Source organism: Mercenaria mercenaria, chromosome 4 (genome assembly GCF_021730395.1).
Source record: "Mercenaria mercenaria strain notata chromosome 4, MADL_Memer_1, whole genome shotgun sequence".
Classification (NCBI taxonomy): Eukaryota; Metazoa; Mollusca; class Bivalvia; order Venerida; family Veneridae; genus Mercenaria; species Mercenaria mercenaria.
Window position 1 is genome coordinate 51,383,956 of NC_069364.1, and position 20,876 is coordinate 51,404,831.

The window sequence follows — 20,876 nt, forward strand, 5'->3', positions numbered from 1 at the left end:
ACTGTTTCAAAAATGTTTCGTTACATTACTACAGAGAACTGCATAGATACACCAGAAAATGACGTTTAACAGAGAAATGCAAAAATACTTTAGAGAGGGATCTGTACACGTAATATTGGAGTTCTACCTGAATGATGATTGGATTTTAGCACTCCAAATTTGCATAACTAATTGTAAACAGTGTAGTTGTCAGTCATCTTGAGATCAGCTTTCTGTCTAAACTCCTTAATGTACTCGTTGATTAATTTCTCCGATTGATTAAACTAATAAATGCAGTTGTTTGATATTACTTTGAATTACAAATGCCGTCTATTTACTGTTATAATACTCCCGAAATGTGTTTGAAATACAGTGTTAATTTAAAACTGCACTGAAATATTAAAACTCTTTTGTAAAGCGTAGAAGTAATGCATTTTTTTCATGTAAACAGCACTTTATCTATACTGCAATCCAACAGTTCTGTACATTGAATCCCCACCAACGCCTAATATCTTTTTAAAGATATTTCTTTTTTATCATCCGCTGTTACTTAATGATTCGAATTTTTTATATAAGAATACAACACTGGACTTGTTAAAACAATGTAAATATGAGAGAAATCAAAACTATGAATATTACAAATGACTGGCAGTTTCAGCGTGTGTGTGAGTGCGTGCGCGCGCGTGCGTGTGTGTGTATGAACGCGCGAGAGAGCGAGGGAGAGAGGGGATGTAGTGGTGGAATGCCTATTTACAGTCAACTCGTCCCCAAGTTAACACATCCCCTATTTGGTCATTTCGTCTCCCTCGGCGATTTCAAATTGGTACTTTCATCCCCTTTTTTCGCACCCCCCCCCCCTTTTTTTAAACGTATTTTTGGGGAAAAAATCAAAATATGATAAATATGATAAATTAAGTCGTAGTTTCTTTTTCAAATAAGTATATATTTTGCTTTAAAAATGATTGATTTAACAAAGAGGATTTTCTGTTGTTTTTTTCTTTCTGTTTTTTTTTTGTTGTTTTTTTTGTTTTTTGTTAGCCTGCTACAACATGATTGCTTTTTAATGTTCGTATTTGATGCTGCTTATTTTCAAACTCTTGAATAAGATTTTTTTATAACTTTATAACAAATAATCAACTATTAACAAAGTTCATTCAATCAACAGCTTCTCATGCAGTTAAATACAATTAACACCTTCCAATCAGCCCAGTCAACGACTTTTAACGTGATTAATAACCTTTAACACCTTTTATATAGTTATAGGCTCATTCTACTTTTTTAGAAACCCCTGTCCCCCGACTTTCGAAGTTTTTGTTTTTTATCTTAATGTCAAAAATGGATAAAAAGCATGTTGTTTACCTTTAGTAATACATAATGTGACAGATATCAGTTGTTTATTTATTTTTATTGTATTTCTAATTAAGACTTTCTTTTATTATGACCAGGGATAAAGATTTATTGCCCTCTCTCTTTTCTTACTATGATTCTTAAAAAATTAAATTATTATTTTATATTTGTAGTACTAAAGACATTGTATTTATTTTTATAAGCCCGTTTGAAAAACGGGACGTATTATGGGAACGCCCCTGGCGGGCGGATGGGCGGGAAGGGCACAGACTTTGTCCGGAGCATATCTTCTTCATGCATGGAGGGTTTTTGATGAATCTTGGCACAATTGTTCACCATCATGAGACGGAGTGTCATGCGCAAGAACCAGATCCCTTCGTCTAAGGTCAAGGTCACACTTGGAGGTCAGAGGTCAAATTCAAGAATGACATTGTCCGGAGCATATCTTCTTCATGCATGGAGGATTTTTGATGCATATGGGCATAATTGTTCACCATGATAAGACGGAGTGTCATGCGCAAGAACCAGGTCCCTAGGTCTAAGGTCAAGGTCACATTTAGAGGTGAAAGGATACGAGAATGAAAACTTTGTCCGGAGCATTTCTTCTTCATGCATGGAGGGATTTTGATATAACTTGGCATAAATGTTCAACACCACGAGACGGAGTGTCATGCGCAAGAACTAGGTCTAGGTCTAAGGTCAAGGTCACACTTAGAGGCCAAAAATCAGATACAAGAATGACTTTGTCCAGAGCATTTCTTCTTCATGCATGGAGGGATTTTGATGTAACTTGGCACAATTGTACACCATCATGAAACGGAGTGTCATGCACAAGCCCCTTTAGAATTACTTCCCTTTGTTGTTTCTTTAAATAGGTTATATTGTAACTTTTTCGTTACTAGTCATAAGGAAAAATCGACACTTTTCTATAGTACAACATGCATGTTACATCCAATTTTGATGTGTATTTTGACATATCTCTACCTGGTAAGGATTTTTGTGTGGACTTACAATTTTTAAGGGGGATTTTTTTTTAAAGATTAACTTCCCTTAGTTGTTACTATAAATAAAATAACTTACATTGTAACTTTTTTTTATAATTGACCCGTAGGTAAAACCAATGCCACTTTTCTGTGGTACAACATAGATGTTACTTTCAAATTGTAGATGTATTTTAAGGTATCTCTACCTGGTAAGGAGATCTTTTGTGGACTTAGAAAAAAAAAGAAAAATTACAATAATTACTAAACAAAATCATTGTAAACAACCATAAAATTAAAATTCCATTTGCAAATACAGGTGCTAATGTAAAGAAATTTGTTGTGACGGGCGTATATTGACATTCTGGCACTCTTGTTTATTTTATTACAGTTAATTGTTTTATATTTTCAGTATATTTCTTTTATTATTTTAACCAACCTAATTATTTAAAGTTAACCATTTCCAATATAACTCCGTCAAAACTCACGATTTTAAATACCAATTTTCAAAGTCAAAGATATCATAAAAAAGTAAAAATGTCTCATAATTTTAGAGGGACAAAATTATTAAAGGGGGGCGAATTGACCAAAAGGGGGACGAGTTGAACAAAAGGGGGACAAGATGACAAAATTTTATCAGGAGGGGGACGAAATAACCAATTTTGGGGGACACAATGACCAAATCGTGGACGAGTTAACTGGGATAGAGTTGACTTGATACCTATACATCGTTGTGTTTATTATACATACGGATGCATTCTGCTTAAACACATTTTAAACATGTCCATGTTTTCCATACCCAAATGTAAACTACAAAACCGCGATATGTTTCCGATTCTGTTTCAAACTTGCAACAATTCACTTATCATATCACGAAAAACAATCCTTATGCAAATGAACAAACTGAACTGGAGCGGCTTGAGTCTTTGTTCGGATTTCTGCGGATGTTGAGATCATCCCAGTTGAATACACTAAATGAATCGCCCTGTGTTTCCTGTATATAGTTTGGTGAGTCCATTCTTGACTCTGAGGGCGAATTTTCAAAGCTAGTACGCTGATTTTGAATTAAACGGATGTTATCGCGTGCATCATCGCTTATTTCAAGTGGATGTAACTCTGATAAAAAGCGTTCTGTGTCCAGGGAACGAGAACGGTGGACAGAGACATGGGGATGAACACTTTCATCTTCATCTTCCGACGAAGAGGAGGCCATAATTATTGGTTCCCGATATCTTGAATACGTTTTTAGATCGGGATGTTGGATATCATCAACAAGTCGTTGCAAGTAAGCTAGATGCGGAGAAGCGATTAGTGTTCTCAATGATGTACCGATACGAGGTAGGAGGTATGGTTGCCATTGAGAACGAGATAAACATTGCAATGGGTTTGCAAAAACCTCACCTAAACCACCCATTTCAAGTGAACTTTCAACTGAAATATTTTCGTCAACGTGCTCAGAAATGGCTTGTGCAAGCTGATTTACGGCATTTGCAGTTTCATCGTCTTCAAGCATTCTTTGTACATTTTTCATTGCATTCACAGAAGTGCATCTGAGCTGAAGCCGTGTGCATAGGTCATCGTCCCCTGTGTCTTCCTCGTCTGCGAAAGAAAAATGTCGTTTTAGAAAAATACTACAGGTGTTTTTGTTTTGTTGGAAAAAATAGTGACAAATCATTTTTAAACAGAAGGTAATATTAGAACACCATCGATGACTAATTGTAAGATTTCTGGATTTTTAAGGCTTTAAAAGAATTTAAAGTAAGCTTGAAAGCTGTTATCTGCTGTAATATCATGTACTCTCCTTTGTTGCATTGCAGAAACATTATGCTACAGCCAAAGTTCGGTATCTCGAACTCTCACCTTTCGCTCGAACTCAACGCCCGGTTCCGGCTGAACCCACCCCAATATAATAAATATTGTGCTACCTCAGATGGCTGGAACTCTAGAGTAGCGTTGCTTCGAGTAAGCGGAAATAACACCGTAAACATAATATGATTACAGCAAAATGCCGGGGGATGGGAGGGTGGGAGGGGGCGGGGGCGGAGATGGGCTCTCCTATGCAAACTTTATAAATGTATGATATATTGTTTGTTTGTTTTCTAACTTTATCTGATGTTAATGTTTCTTTTACTCAATGCATTTCATTACATTTTCCTGCTGGAGACTATTTCACAGGTACTAAATTTATAAATAAACAGCTGCCTTTAACACTATTTACTGTTCAGTCACAAACAAGTATAAAAATGAAATAGCGGGACAGCAAATTAGAGATAACAGAGGAGTACCGCCACGGATGTGTACAAAGCTAGTTTATTCATTAGAATAATTATTACACATTAAAAACGATCCGTTGTACATGCACGACCAAAGATACTGTTTACGAAACCTGTAAAAATTGCCTTAATATTTCTATTGCAACTTCTAATAATACACCAATTTGGAAATGACTATTTGACAAAGTAAATGCACTAAACAACCTATGCGGTACTCAAGAAAACGATCAAATATAAAAAAAAATAAAAGTAATAAACTCTTATACTTACACAGTGTATCTAGTGCATTTTGCATGCTTTCTAATGTAACAAACGCTGTTACGGTGATATTTTCGCCATATAAGTCGCTAAAATATGCACTGATGCATTCAAACGTTTCAAAAAACGATTCGCATTTCAAATAATCATGGAGACTTAGGAACCCGGTAGTTGTTGCACAGTGAAGAGTCAGAATTATGCAGTGCTTTTCAACATTTGCTATTGTGACATCAGGTATTGTTTTTATTCTCTCTAATATCTTGTTCACTGCTTCTTTTATCGTTGGAAAATCATCAGACCCGTCACTCATATTGACGGCCTTCTGCCAGACTGTGTATAATATATCTTCTGCAAGTTCTTTCTTTTCCTCCGCCTTTCCAACAGTCATCATTTTAAGATCTAGTGCTGAAAATATGACATTTAATGTTAAATCATTGCGACTTGATTTTATTGAAAATGTCCTTGTAATGGTGCTGGTTACAACATTGCTGTGATGTAATATTGTCTTCTTTTTTAAACTGATGCCAGAGGAAGAGGGGAACGGTCATTGCTAAAATCATGGTTAACAAACGCTAGTGAATGCATGAAATATTAACTCTAGTTTATCAAAATTTTGTATTATAATTTACTAAACGTCTTATATGCGCAATATAAGACAATACTTAAATGAAGTTGTATATTTTGCCTAACAAAAATATATACATTGTATCAATGCATTTAACCAATTTCCCTTCGTAATTGGAATGAGGTATTCCCTTGACCCGGACCATGCCACAACATAGACAATGCGACATGCATCATATATAGAAGACCAGGACCATTGTTTAGTACTAGCCGGATCATGTTTTAGAAAGACCTGGACCACATATTTTAACAAAATAAATGTGATTGTAATGTTCTAGAACAGTTTTATCCATTTACTTATAATGGCCAGGAATATAGATACATGTACGTTTAGAAGAAAAATGTGTACACATAGATTTCTTTTACTAACTGCTATAGGCAAAATAGAAAAAGTGGAAACTCCACAGGTCGCTGAACACGACAATTGTTTACGTTTACTTTAATGCTATATTTTATCGTTTATTTCTTTTACTAAAACATTTTGCACAACGGTTAACATTTTAGCAAATGGTAGGCATTAATATTTGCACAGATAAAACAATTTTACAACAGTTTTTATATCATCATTTACATTCAGTTACCTAAACAATTGTTTTCAATTTATCCACAAACAAACCAATATTCTTACACGGATCATCTATCATGTCAAAACTTATGAATCGGCATGGCGACACAAAAATGGTATTCCTATCCACAAAAAGAAGGCCCTAATGGCTCTTTGTCGTTCATCAGAACTTGATTGACCGTTACTTTTGAAAAGTTTAGTATCAGAATGTTTAGTCTGAAGTATGATCAAAATGACCGAGAGACGACGAAGACAATAATGTGAGAAACAATATGATCCAACGTAATTAAGGTCTCTTAAATATATTTCCGACAAAGTTTGTTGAACCATTGCAGTCAAGTGAGATCATTTAAACTTGAAAAAAAGGTGCATTCAAAGATGCCTCTGACCAGCTAAATAATGGTTCATGAGAAGAAGTGACTTAAATGCTTCTTCTGTTTCCTCTGACAGCTACTAATGCAATGGCGCAAACTATCTGAACAGACTTCAAAAGAGTCCATCCAATGATGCTACATGTCAAGTTCGGTAAACATCCAACAAGCGGTTCAAGAGTAAAAATCGACCAAAAGGTTTACCTATTTTAGGTATCGCGGCCCCATAATGCAGTCAAGCGGGTCAATTGAATACACTTAAACTGTTCCATCTAATGCACCAAAAGATGATAATCAAGCGGTTCACGAGAACGAATTCGTTCTTTAGCTCAGTGGCCCTTTGAAGTAATCAAACAAATCCGATTTAACCCACTTGAGAACGATAAATTTTGATTAAAATCTATCAATACACTATTAAGTCCCGGGTTGTTACCGGCCAAAATAGTGTTATAGTATGTAATGATACATCTATTTTCATAGTTTTCGTATTTGGTCATGAATTCTTGAAAGAGAAGTAATTTTGAATGTGTATTGCAATTCGAGTGTTTAAAAGCAATTTGTTTATTAAGAATACATCAAAATTTCAAAGAAAATTGATTATTTTTCTACGTTTTCAGGATCAAAGGTTTATATAACAATTTTCTTTTACATGCCATACAATAGAAAAAACGTTAAACATCTTCAAAATAAGAATACTTTCTGCTTCAGCTCTTGATTACTTGCAGAATAAATATATATCTTTCAGATATTAATACCTTTCTCTTTTCCAAAGTCAACGCCTTCCTTTTGCAATGTTTCTACCGCTATTTTCAGTTTGTTTCTGGTTTCTAAAATAATAAAACAACCTTCCAGTATAAACATGTCTTTCGCTTTTTATTATATTGAATAAACATTCCTCTTAAGATACGGTATTTGTTTAATATATGAAATTGAATTCTGACCAACAACGAGAGGTCATCGTCTGGACAATAAGAAACGGCAAATGTATATTAGGTCCTATTACTGTATTCTAAAATATATCTCGACATGTTGATAAAGGTACATTTACTTATAAATAAGAATACGGAGATTGAATATAATCATGAAATAATGTTTATTTTAAATTTTACTGAGATAAATCTTAACTGTGAATAAGCCTGTTGGGTGATAGTTCAAATTGAAAAGCATTTACGGTTATCTTCTGACCTCGATCTCTAAGTATGTTTTTAATGTCATAAAGCACTATTCAAAATAGATAAAGATACTATCCAACAGGGAAGAACAAAAAAAATCGAAGCCCCGAAAACCATATTCAAAAGTTCTGAAGAAGATCTGTAAGCAATCAGGAAGGCAGAGTAACTACTTACCAGTTCATGTTTTAAGCTCTCGTTTAACTAAATTTGTGTGTAATAAAACTGACTTAATTCACTTTTAAGAAGTAAATGTAACATTTTGACATGTATATTTTCCTTTTATATACCTTTGTAAAGTGCGATGAGACTGTTCAGAGGTCGGCAATCTTGAAGAAGTTGCGATAAATATAGTTTCACCGCATCTTCATTGATAGGCTCCTTGTCATGTTTCTTTATTAGTTTCTGACATTCCATCTGTGTTCTTTCATCCTGCTGAGCGCTTAGAATAGTGATGTTTGATATGATGTCTGTCCAGTATGTTCTAAATTTGTCACTATCAAGCGATGCCAAAGCACTTCTTGCATAGTTTTCGCTCGCTTCTTTAATGGCATGTATTGCCCTACTTTCAAGCAAAGTGAGGTCAGAGTGAAATATGGATAATAATATTTCTGCAAAAAGTGATAATCCCCAGGATGATACATCAGTGTTGATCTCACCAGTCTTTCTAAATATCAGTGGTTGAACATTTTTCCCAGTACGTCTGAGCACGGCACGATTTTTCTTCAGAAGAGTCTTGAGGTCTGTCTTCTGTTCTTGCAATTTTCTATGCAGTGTACTGGTCAAAACTAGCAGTCCACCCTCACAAAGAAGTAGAACATAGCGCGAGTATCGCTCCGGGATTTTGTTCTTGAACAAAAGACAAAATTCTAGAAAAGAAAAGAGTATTATTTATAGTATTTAATCTGAGGACATATGAAAATATGTTGAATTACCATATATAAGTCGAGTAGGGCCATTTCAGTTGAACAGATGTCTGTTTAGACTGCAACTAAATTTGGACTCTAAATTTTACATGGTTGGTAAAATACAAACATATCAAGTAATAATTATGATGTCATATTAATAAAGTTAATTTTCGAAAGGGGAATGTATGAAAAATGAATAAGGAAATAAGATAAAAAAAAAATAATAATTATAATAACAAATACAATAATGATAACAATAATGATAATGATAACTTTCTTTAACGAGGAAACATATTTGGCCATAGCCAGTCTAACATATGATCCTCTAACATGATTTAAAAAATATTTTCTTAGTAGGTTACAAAGGTCATGTATTGAAATAATTAAAATAACGTATCATTAACAAAGTAAACCTTAATATGTAACAATATAGAAGCGTAAATTGTATCTTGTGTGTTGCGTGCACATGTCTCTGTGTGACAAGTTGACATTATGATTGTGCCATTCGGAAAACATCTTGCATTCTTACATTTCCATGCCTCTATTTCGTACTGCTTCATTTTCTCTAAGATACTCGCATAGCTTTCGGACATGCTGTAATCTGACATACTACATTCATCATATTAACTAGTGGTTACACTAACATCGTGCCTTCTCGTTAATGGCAACGTGTGGCGCTTAATTATATTGCGTTTCAAGTGGTTTTTGTAGGAGGAAAACTGAGCGTGAGCGGACTAGAACTAACTGCTGTCCATTATTTAAAGAATACTCAAATAATATGAGAGATATTTAATTTTAAACTCTATAGTCCTGCCGAGTATACCTTGAGATACCATCAGTTAGAATAATTATTTCATGCGTCGATTACTTTCGAAATAATAAAAATAGTTTACGATTTTCTGGGACAACGCTCGTAATCTAATCTATATATGGGAAACTGGTGTTTAAGCGCATTAAGTGCATGCCAACCTCGCTCAAGAAGGTAGACAAGACAGCGTAAATAAAATTACTACCCGCCGACAATGGCTCTAACATCAGTGATATAATAAAAGATAATATAAAGTGAAACGATATTAGGTATAAGTTAATCAATCTACTCAAAAACTTATCTAAACTCAAAGCATCAAGAGCCTATTTTTTAAGGCACGATAAAACCGATTGGAAGACAGAAAACTACTCCCTTTGTACGTTTATGTTGGATAAATGATAAAATCATCAAGACGTCTTACACTTTTTAGTCACCGCACCATCAAATATGAAAGCGTGGTGACTAACTGTAGAGGCATGCACAATTTTTGCATCCCCGAATGTAGTTTAGTGTAATAGGAGAAGCCGGGAAACAAAATCCAAAGAAGGAGCATCGATTGGTCAAAGCTTCCTGTTTAGTCCAATAGACCAGACATTATAACGAAATATAAGATCTAAAAATATAGAATATAGAAACGCTGCTTGGTTCCAGTATAACTGTGCGTCATATTATTTAAACGAAAAACAGCAACTTCCTGTTACAATATTTTTTACTGTTCGCCAGCTTATTTCCAGCTGACGTCCTATGTTCGCTGTAATAAAGTTTAGTGCTTCCTGATAGTGTTCGCTGACTTGTGTTATCAAAGGAATATCAAATAGACGACAATAACAGAGAAAATGAGATTTTTCCTCTTTATTAAATGTAGGGAAGAGTAAAGTTATAAATGAAGGAAGGCTTCCGATACGAAAAAGCAACTAAATGACAGTTTCCTGACTCTCAAATAATATAATATTATTAAGTCCTTAGATAAAAATATAAGTTTATTGTCTGCCTAGTATTGGTTCCTACCATTTAGCCTAAAATTATGATGTGATATTTACATGAAGACAACGCTGAACGAGGCGATGAAGTAATGTAACCTGCCAACTGGGTATCGCGGAAGAAATTTTGCCGCAATTGTTGTGTTTATGTTTTGGCCAATACCAATAGTGTGTAAAAATAAACAATAATCTTTACACAGCTTCAAAATTATATTTTCAAAATATTGTGAAAATATACTATATTTTTAAGCAACTGACGTTTTCCAGCCTGAAACAGTTGCCTTTTCTGGACTCTATTTCATCAACTAGCCAAATTATTTCTTTTCAGAATTTTTATTATACACTTCCTAACACATTTACAAACATTTGTTTAAAATAAGCATTATGCTTGAATTTCCGTAGTTTATCAAAATATCCCTGTAGTGTAAGACCAAGTTTTAGAACTGTTTTACAGTTTGACTTATATTTCTTTCGGAGTTTCTGTGATATGATTTAGTGAAAGCCTTCCGTAGTCATGATGTCGGTAACCCTGTTGTAATAACGGTTGTAATAAATTCTTGGTAATATGACGATATATATGATAAAAATCTAACTTTGAGCAAGCTCTTGGCAAACGAATAAGTTGTCATATAACTTTATAGATACCGTATTATGTCGCTCGAGGGACATCCCCGACCAGGTGGTGAAGTAAGAATCAACGTTAATGCGATTCTTTTCTGAGTTGAATTACATGGTATTTCTGCCCTGAAGGTCTAAACAGGGGCCTCCGTGGCCGAGTGCTTAAAGTCGCTGACTTCAAATAACTTGCCCCTCATCGATGTAGGTTCGAGCCTCACTTGGGGCTTTGAATTCGAAGCTATCCAGCTGGCTTACGAAAGGTCGGTGGTTCTACCCAGTTGCCCGCTCGCAGCAAAATAATGCACGGAGGGGCACCTCGGGTCTTCCTCCACCAGAAAAGCTTGAAAGTCGCCACATGACCTATCATTGTCTCTGTGCGACGTTAAACCCAACAAAATAAATAAATGAAGGTCTAAACATCCTAATAGCAACAGAAAATAACCTGTACGAAAAGGTTGATATGTCCAGCTGAAACCAGGCGTCTCCGATATGGTGTGAACCGGGAGACTAAGTGAAAGATATTCAGACAACATGTAAAATACTTTTGATTAAGGAAATGGTAAAATGTACAGAAAAGGGTCTGTAATTATTTGGATCAGCTGCCTTCAGACATTTCGGAAACTTATTGTTTAGAATGACTAAATTGACAGTTCTGTTATGCTCGGAGCTTTGACGTTTGAATTTGATGTAAGTATTTTGGGGTTGAAGGTGGCTGTCTGCAATATAGATCATTGACAAGTATTGAAACTTCAGTTTCCTTTACACCTTTATGTTCTATATATTGAAAGAGATTTTCAAAATTTCGGTTATCAGAATGTGACAATTTTCTCAAGCTGGAACTATTATTAGTAAAGAAAGTGTTAAAAGATCTTAAAATGTTGATAATACTTTTCATTTTTAACTCAGTATAAAAGAAATCTTAATTAGATCATTTGGAAGCACAGAATTGCAATTTAATTAAGAAAAAAGCAGATACAACTTGACTCAAGACTTTGTGGAATAGAATTTTGACTTGTTTTCCCATTGATATCATTGATCTGTTTCCAAACGTATGAATTGTTTTTGTTGTAGTTTAGAACATTTGAAAACTAATTTTGCTTACATTTCCTAATTAGTACTTTACTTAGATTCATCCAATATTTAAATTCTTACAAGGGATTATAATAATAATCTCTTTTCTTTTCTTCAAAAGTGATATCCTCTATCAGCCAACTTGGTTAAAGAAACAAGGGAAAAACTACAATTACAATTATCAATTGTACAATTTCAGGTCAGAATTTCGAGGTAAATCGAAACAAGATCTGATGAAAATATACAACGTCTTATACTCATAGAAAATGTTCCATTGTAGCAACCTGCAGCCTGCAAAATATATACATGTACACTAAATTGCGGGTTGCAAGCTGCCGGTCGCAGGTGGATAACAGCAAAAGATTAATTAATTTAACACACCGACTAGCATGCTACTTATATGTTTATTTACCTGAATTAAACGGTAGCCAATACTGCAAAATCAGTGGACAAAAACAATTTCAAACACTAATATGCATAATCATAAAATCAGCTAAATAAATATTAAATTATTTATGTAACAAGTTTAGATATCTAATTTTTATCTGACTTGCATAAATTCCTCTTGTTTATTTTAAATTTAATGCTGTTGAAAAGATTCATCTAATAAAATAATTAAACAGGTATTTAGAATGGGACTGAAAGGTTCTCATAATAAATTTGTCGACAAATTTTGAAAATTGTCTAAGGCCAATTGAAAAATTTGTCAAGAAAAACAACAAACTTCATTGAAAAAAAAAACAACTCTAATGAGGAGTGCTATATTGTTCATTGATAAATGTTATGTAAAATATTGTCTATTATCATACCCAAACTATCAGAGAATACATGAAGTAGTAATTACAACATGCTCCTACAGGTGTTCAGTTGGAACTAAGTTTTGGAAACTTGATTATTACTTTTTACCATTATTTTACACTGTGGTCTATTTGAATATGTTTCCATGGATTGACCTCCTTTTGATTTGTTTACAACTGTACTCAAATAAATAAAATTGTATTTCATATCCATGTGATGCTTAAAAATATTTTCATAAACAAAGAGATAAAATAAACTGACAATTAACAATTTGACCAAGACCAATGTCCCGTGTACCTACAATCAATGTAAGACAAAAGCATTAAGATTAATTGATGTCGACATTAGGGGCCGACCATTTGATGGGAGCCTTGGAATGTTTGCTAATAAACTTCTGTCTTTGGTTTTGCTTGAAAAAAGTATTCTTGCTCCAACATATTAAAAATATTCTGAAAAATCCCTGAAAAATACTTCAGGCTCTATGTCAGGTTTTTGAAAAAAAATATTTCCATTAATCTGAAAGCCTTATTCTTTGTTTCAAAACTGCTTTTAGATTTGATATTTTATAATTACATAATTCGGTTAGTATATATCATAACATAACACTTTTTCTGAGCAGCATTTCTATCAACATTTAAATATTTGGCACTGTTGAAGAAGAATGACAGATAAAGATTGATTCTGTGTAGTGTAATTGTGACTGCAGTATGTTATACTGATAATTTCAGTATATGAACTGTATTCTTTACTGTATACATAAGCGTACCATCTTCTGAGTATTATATGTATATATATATATTTCGTTCTTATTTATAAGACCATACTGATAATTAAATCCTAACTGCTTACCAGAATTCATCATTTGGCTGTTGAAATATTCCGAAGTATCTGCAGTAATACTTCCTACAAGGATCTTGCACCCTAATAAAGATTTCTACTTATAATACCTGTGAGACAATATATAACTTAAACTAAAGAAATTGACAACCATAATCAGTTTTAAAATCCTCTTAGAATTCAGGATTTAGTATATATAAATTGCAAAATTTTACGAGGGAGGACCGTACACCTCCACGCCCCCCCCCCCTCCCCCTCAACCTCATACACTTTCTCAAAATAAGATAAACATTTTATTAGCTCGGATTTTCGTAAAATAGTCTAGCTATTCCACTCACCATGGCGCCGGCGTGTGCGTCAGTGTTGGCGTCACATATTTGTTAAAGTTTTGCATGCAAGTACATATAGCTATCATTAAAAAAGCATATTGAAACTATTTCTAGCCTCACAGGATCAAATCCCATAACTCTGACATGAACTTTTGCAAAATTATGATGTTACGGACAGCTCTTGTTAAGAATAGCTCTCAAACACATAGACCAAAAATGTGAATAACAATTAATAATGTTAACTCTTTATAATACATACAGCTCATCACAGACTTTGATGAACTGAAACAAAACCTTGTGTAAAATTCCATTAACGTTAGAACTGTAAATTATGAACTCCAGCATCTGTCATTTGTTGTCGTTGGAAATAGAATTGAAAATAATCTACTGACTTGGTGACAAATAAATTGCAGGGAGAGGTTCCTCTCGAGTAGTCTTCCCCACCCTGCTACACCTTATTATAACACACACATACATAATACCATCTGACTTTTGGGTACATCCAGCACACCATTGTTCCTAAAAGCTGCTAGTATACATGTTTCAAAGCTTAGGATTTAGATCCAAGAGCATTTAAAAAAATCTGCTCGCTTCTCTCGTAAATTTGGTATCAGTAGTATTATATTAAGTTGAAGTCCAGGAGAGGGAAAAAACAGACCCACTGTCTTCTAGTTATACAAGATATTTTTAGACTGTTTGTACCTTGTATTAGGTCATAACAGTCATCATCATTGTTACCAATAAGCAAATATTCAAACATATAGGTGAACTTTATCAGACATTTTTATCAGATAGCTAGGGTATACTCATGATGTTGACAAGTATGACTTTTATATTAAAATAATTTCAAAAGTAGGGGGAGTACATCTCCAAATATACTTCGAAATGCACCAGAGCTGGGCAGGCTCCTTGAGCCCCGACCCCACCCCCTAGTCCCGATCAAATTCCAGTTTTGGCTGACTTTGCCCCTAGGGGCTCATTTATCTGTTGAGTATCAATTATTTAATTAATAAAAATAAAAATCAAAAGCCATGCTCTTACCATTTTTGCGTACAGACGTTTATCACTGACCTCAAAAGCAAAGTGGCTTGCATTTAGCTCTTTCATATGTACTTAGGCAAATTACTAATTGTACAGAATGTATGTCTTTATCGCGTTTGTTAGTTTAGAATAACATAAGTAATAAGTATAATAACAAAAACATTTTGAGAGAAAATGAGTATTTCTTGAAAAAATATATTGTCTTTCAAGTTCTGAAAAAAAAATCTGTCTTCCATAGATGGCAAAAAATTCTTAGCTCCAAGTAAAATCCCAGGCCTCCCCCATCCCCACACTCTCAGATGTTCAAATGGTCGACTCTTTAATAAATATCGATACTAAGAGTCGCGCCTGGCTGATTCTTAAAATTCCCCCCTCCAAACAAGATGGTGGCTTTATATAGAATATATATAGGGAAAATCACCCCCTATACGTACAGGGCTCACTACTCTATCAGTTACGAGGAATTTTCTATAGAGATTTAAAAATTATCAAATTTAGCTTCGAATTATCTAATCAGCTTACGTGACCGAAATATCACATAATTCAGGGCTTATATTTCGCATATATTGTTGATAGTTTGTAATGAGACACATATTGTCATGTTAATTTTGCAATATATTTATTTCAGGTGTGTTGTTACAAACTTCTGTGCGAGGTTTTGAACGTAGTGTAGGCGACTTTCATTAGTAAAGCTCAGACATTGTTTATTACCACCTTAAGTATATTATAAAGACGGGACAGCATTTAATGCATAGGACTGATATTTTTGTGGCGAAAATATCTTACTGTAAATATTTTATCTCATAAGCATTGCAAGGAAGAAGTAAGTCTTATTGGCTTTAAATTAAACAAAAACTAAACAGAAGTTATATAGACTGGTAAAAATAATTTTGGTCAGTATCATCAGGCAGTTAAAATTAGATTTGCATAAAAAGTAGTCTTTACTAATAGATTTTGATGAAATGAAAAAGGAGCGAAAAATATCTTTTTAGGCGCCAGTTTACAATTTCTTTTAAACAAACTTTACCTTTTTATCTTTAATAACGTAATACCGCAACACAACATATTACTTAGTATGCAGTTTGAAAATGTACCTTACAATTCTAATACATCGCCTAAGCACAAATTTAAATTGTCAGAATTTTAACTTAATCCGACAATGATTAATTTTAAGACAATTAGATACAATAGGAATAGGGTCATTTTAATAGTTGCTCGATCTAGGATGCTGTATTTGGCTCGAGTAAATTTTTGCCAGATCGGATCTCACGCGGCGCGCAAGCACCGAGTGTGATCCGACCTTATAAATTCCATGATAGCAAAATACAAAATCCTAGATCAAGCTACTATTATAATGACTCTTGCATTATATACCTCCACCCTTTTCTTTGTTGTTTTGTTACTGAACGAAAACTTCAATGTTAATCGATGTCAAAATGGAACTTAGTGCAGTTTTATGTGTGCTATTTATAGAACTGAGTTCTGGTCATGCATATCAATGAAAGTAGTCCGGCAACATACAACACAAAAGTTACAACACTGATATTTTCTACCTGTTTATATTTACTTGTCAAAAACAAATCGAATTATTTACAGAATTTATATAGGTATATAATAAAGCATTTTATCTATTGTGTACCTTTGTTTATCAAACTAATAATAATTAGTGATGCTACAGAGATCAAGAAAAGATGTGTACAAAATATATAGTATTCAATCAATCAACAGTAAATTTCGGTGCCACACTAGTAGATAAACGTCAAATCCTTCAAAATAATTATATAAAAACGTAATTATCTAATATATAAAGAACAAACTTGAAAGAACTTGATTATACCGTGACAAACCCCTGAATGAAAAAAAAAACAAAAACTTCTTACCTTCTGTTCTGTCACATAGCTTTTCAACCTGGCAAAATAGACAAAAATCATAATTTAGCAACATTTTATTACTATTCCATACGCCAAATGAAACTGAATAATTTGATTAAACGCCTTATACAATGATATATTCAATAACAAACAGTCATGACCGCACCCCTCCCCTTAAGGTCTTTTTACCCCTATTGCGAATACCAGTGCTGAAAGCATCACATGATACGCCAAGACGAGCTGTATATAGGGGTTCAAACCTCTCGGTTAATGTTGCCATCATATACTATTTAAGATAGAAATACTACACACTGTCCTATCCATAGAGCCTTACCAACAAGTGCGTTTGATTAAACAAACCTTGGAAATATAAATGTTGAAATGTAAAAACTTTTACAAATATTTAAGAACTATCACCTGCTGTTTTCGCATAATAAACAGTTATCAAAAAATTTAAAACAACGCCGCGAAATCTCTAAAATACAGTGTCTTAAGATTTTTTTTTTGAATGTGTCAAGTGATTTACTTTTGCGTTGTTCTAACACAAGGACAAAGGTAAAATTAACCACGTTTCAAGAATGATGCCTCCCCGAAATAAATTTGACTGGCATGCGAACGTCTCGGTTAAACTAATCAAATTGCTTAAGCTTCTAGATATTGGAATTATATCAGAACTGCATTAATAACAATAGCCAGTTACCGTTACTAAGAAAAGCTTAGGACCAAACATACACATATACCTTTAGATAATTATGTCAGTGACAGTATGATTGGAAAAAAAGGACATCTTTCTTTATATATAGGGAACTAAATAGAATATGGTAAACAACTTATGGACTTTTAACTCTTATTGTCAGATACTAACTTTTTTGTTAAGATATGTCATCCCCAAATAACTTTAAATGAGTAGTTAAAGCAAAGTTTGGAATTTGTAAATAAAATCTACTAACGCAGCAAAATAGTTTACCGTCTCTTGTGGCTAACGGGAACTAAAATTTAGCGAATAGAGATACAATACGTTGAATCAGAAGTTGACAAAATTTATGATGCAGTAGCAAATAGCAGCGCCACTATGTGTAGCAAAGAGAAACAACTGAATGATAGTTCAAAAGGTCTATACACTGACATTTCAAATTTGGGAAAAGGCATCACGTGGTCCATGTTTCGATATTTTATATCTTAGTTCTGGTTTATCGTGTATAATATGTAACTTACAATTTTATACATCTGAGTTGGGTCTACAAGACTTTTTCAGTAAAAGAAACACAATGACGGCTCACGATTGATGCCATAGTTACTACCTTTACTAATAACCCTCGCTTTACTTTTGGCTGCAATTTAGTTAATCTGTATTTTCACATGGGTAGCTTATTGTTAAATTTACGACATTAAATGATCCACATTGTGAATCACATGCAAGATTATAGTTCTATCAGTATCCTTTACTAAGTATAGTTGTATAATTTTTTCTGATCTTTTGGGAATGACATTTTATACTAAACTGAACTTGTACTAAGGGTGTTGTACAGGTCTTTTGTTTCGTTTTGCTTGATACCGTTCTTGAGTTTTTTGCATCCATACAACCTTCTTATAAATTTGATTCATCTTTCATTGTTTATATACTTAAAGAACTTAATCAAATGTTTTCAAAATGTGTCCCTTCACTTGTATATAATTCAGAGCAAATAGTTCAGTAATACGATTAGTCAAATCCATAATTGGGTATATGCACAAAATTGAAAACGCACCTGCACACTGATAGTCAGACGGACATAGCTATTTCTTCAAGCTACCTTTCTTCTATACATCAGCCTTTTTATATCTTTACTTCAATAAGCAGCTTTTCATCCAAAGCAATATGTAAATGCATCATTTATTTGGTCTTAAATAGTGTTACGAAATCGCTAGTGCTTTTTTTTTAAACATTGAGAGAGAGAGAGAGAGAGAGAGAGAGAGATAACATTAATTGTCCCGTATCGCATGTTCTGAATTAAACTGTTGCAATTTATGTTATCATACCGTATGTTTAAATATGTATCCATATTTCAATTGCATACAGCAGAAATGAATACTTCAATAGATATGCTAAAATTATCAGTATTCATGTTTCAACTACGCGTTTTATCTTTCAATAGTTACCTCATTTTGCTGTGTAGTGAATTCGTCATACCAGTGCTGTATCAAATCAAGGTATTTTTGCTCAGTTTCTCCGCTCGGCTCCAGCGCCTTAGTTTTATATTCACCCAGTCTTTCTCTGATTTTGTCTTCACTCCCACCATCAACCAACTTTAAAATTCGTGTCAAAATGTTCTCAAGCTGCCCCCAAAGTTTTTCGAATTCTTCTGAGCTAAGACGAGCATTTGTTTTGTGACCAATAATCAAATTCCGCAAGTCTTTTAGACGCAACAGATCAGCTCCTGTGGATGTATCATGCTCGTCTACAGGTTTACTCCAGCCATTCACGGGAGTTTCTATCATACAAGCAAAAATGTTTGTTAAGAGGGTTAGGAGTAGTGACAAGTCAAAATCATCTGCATCTGAACTTGCAATTACTCTTTGATACTGTTCGTTGCTGAGAACATGTTTCCGTTTTAGTAACTTTAACTCGTCGGAAATAGTTCTGCCTGCGAAGAAAGCAGCTAGATTACGCTTTGCCTTGTAGTAATACAACAGTTCTCTCACAGCTTCTGTTCCAGCATCCACGGTAAATCTCACAATTCTTAAGTAATATGCACACTTCTCTGGGTTGTCTGACATTTTGTTTCAAGTACGCCTTCAATTAAATAAGTGTTATTAAACATCTACAGTTGCAAAAATATAATTTTGCTACATCGTATAAAACATTGTGGAACGCTGATTAGCGACTGTTTGTGCCTAAAACCTCATAACATTTCAAAGATTTTATTTTAAACTCATACATTTTAGCGTGTAATGTTAATAAGAAAGAAGATACCACAATAGGAAATAGGACGGCAGTTTTATATAGTCGTATTGATAGAGACGAAAAGATAATAAATCAGTTGAAATTATATATAAACAGTCAATCATTAGATAAGACTTAAATACAGATTTTAATGGTTTACCTTAAATAAAGACACGATGCTTCCTTAAGTGCACACCTTAGCCTCTTTTACGAAAATCTTATTATTAATATACCATAGTCTATACAATAATGATATTATACAAGGAATTTACATATCATTGTATTCGAGGCCATCCAAATATGTTTGATTCTAACCACCTTAAATGAAAAGAATATTTAAGTTGGTTAGCCAAATTGTAAATATATTACAAGAAACGCCTGTCTATATTTTACAATATCTTTACCAGAACCATATATGTGACGATACTTCTTAAAATTGAAAATAAAGGACAATGGAAATCCATTTACATTCTCTTTCTATTTTGCCTTCATAGCAAAATTCATACTGAGTGAAATAATGTTTTTTGAATAATTCAATTGTTTTTCCATCTTTTTACATAAATATTTAACACTTTGTTGTATCTCTGTAGTGAGAAAATCGCAAAGGTGTGCTATTTATTTCGAACAATGATAAGTTAAAGCAGTTGTACAATATTTATTACAAGCACTTAAACTGAAAAAAGAAGAATGACTATATACGTAAAACAACTTACTTTCAAGTACCAAATCTGGAACATTACCCGTTCATTTAACTAAAAAATTTGCTTAAAAGCGAATCCTTTAATTAAACATTATAACTAACTTGAAAAAAAACACAATAAAACAGGTAGTTATTACGTTGAATCTATACAAAAATAGATTTGATACATGAGAATAAGTGATAATAGACGCATATGACATATGAGTCAGTCGGTCTAGTCGGGTAAAGGCAGACAGGTTACGGGACACCACTTGTTCACTTAAGATAGCGATAGATGTATAACTTAAGTCTAATGTTTGCTTACGCTTTATTTTATGTAAGTTTTAACATTATGTAAGGATTTTAAATATAAAATGGACCTGACTATTCGTGTAAACAAAGAGCATTATACATGTATTTACAAAATATAGAGCCCTTCCATTTTGA

General features: G+C 33.5%; 1 protein-coding gene across 1 annotated transcript; it reads right to left on the bottom strand.

Moving 5' to 3' along the window:
* Nucleotides 1-1,004: 1,004 nt before the first annotated feature.
* LOC123551680 (uncharacterized) lies at nucleotides 1,005-20,598 on the bottom strand. Its single transcript, XM_053541139.1, has 7 exons — nucleotides 20,464-20,598; nucleotides 18,967-19,600; nucleotides 16,837-16,864; nucleotides 7,857-8,435; nucleotides 7,153-7,224; nucleotides 4,850-5,242; nucleotides 1,005-3,905 (listed from the first exon to the last, which is right to left on the bottom strand). Exons 2-7 carry the CDS (start codon nucleotides 19,582-19,584, stop codon nucleotides 3,193-3,195), a joined length of 2,403 nt encoding a protein of 800 aa, XP_053397114.1. The 5' UTR covers nucleotides 19,585-19,600; nucleotides 20,464-20,598; the 3' UTR covers nucleotides 1,005-3,192.
* Between the last annotated feature and the right edge of the window lie 278 nt (nucleotides 20,599-20,876).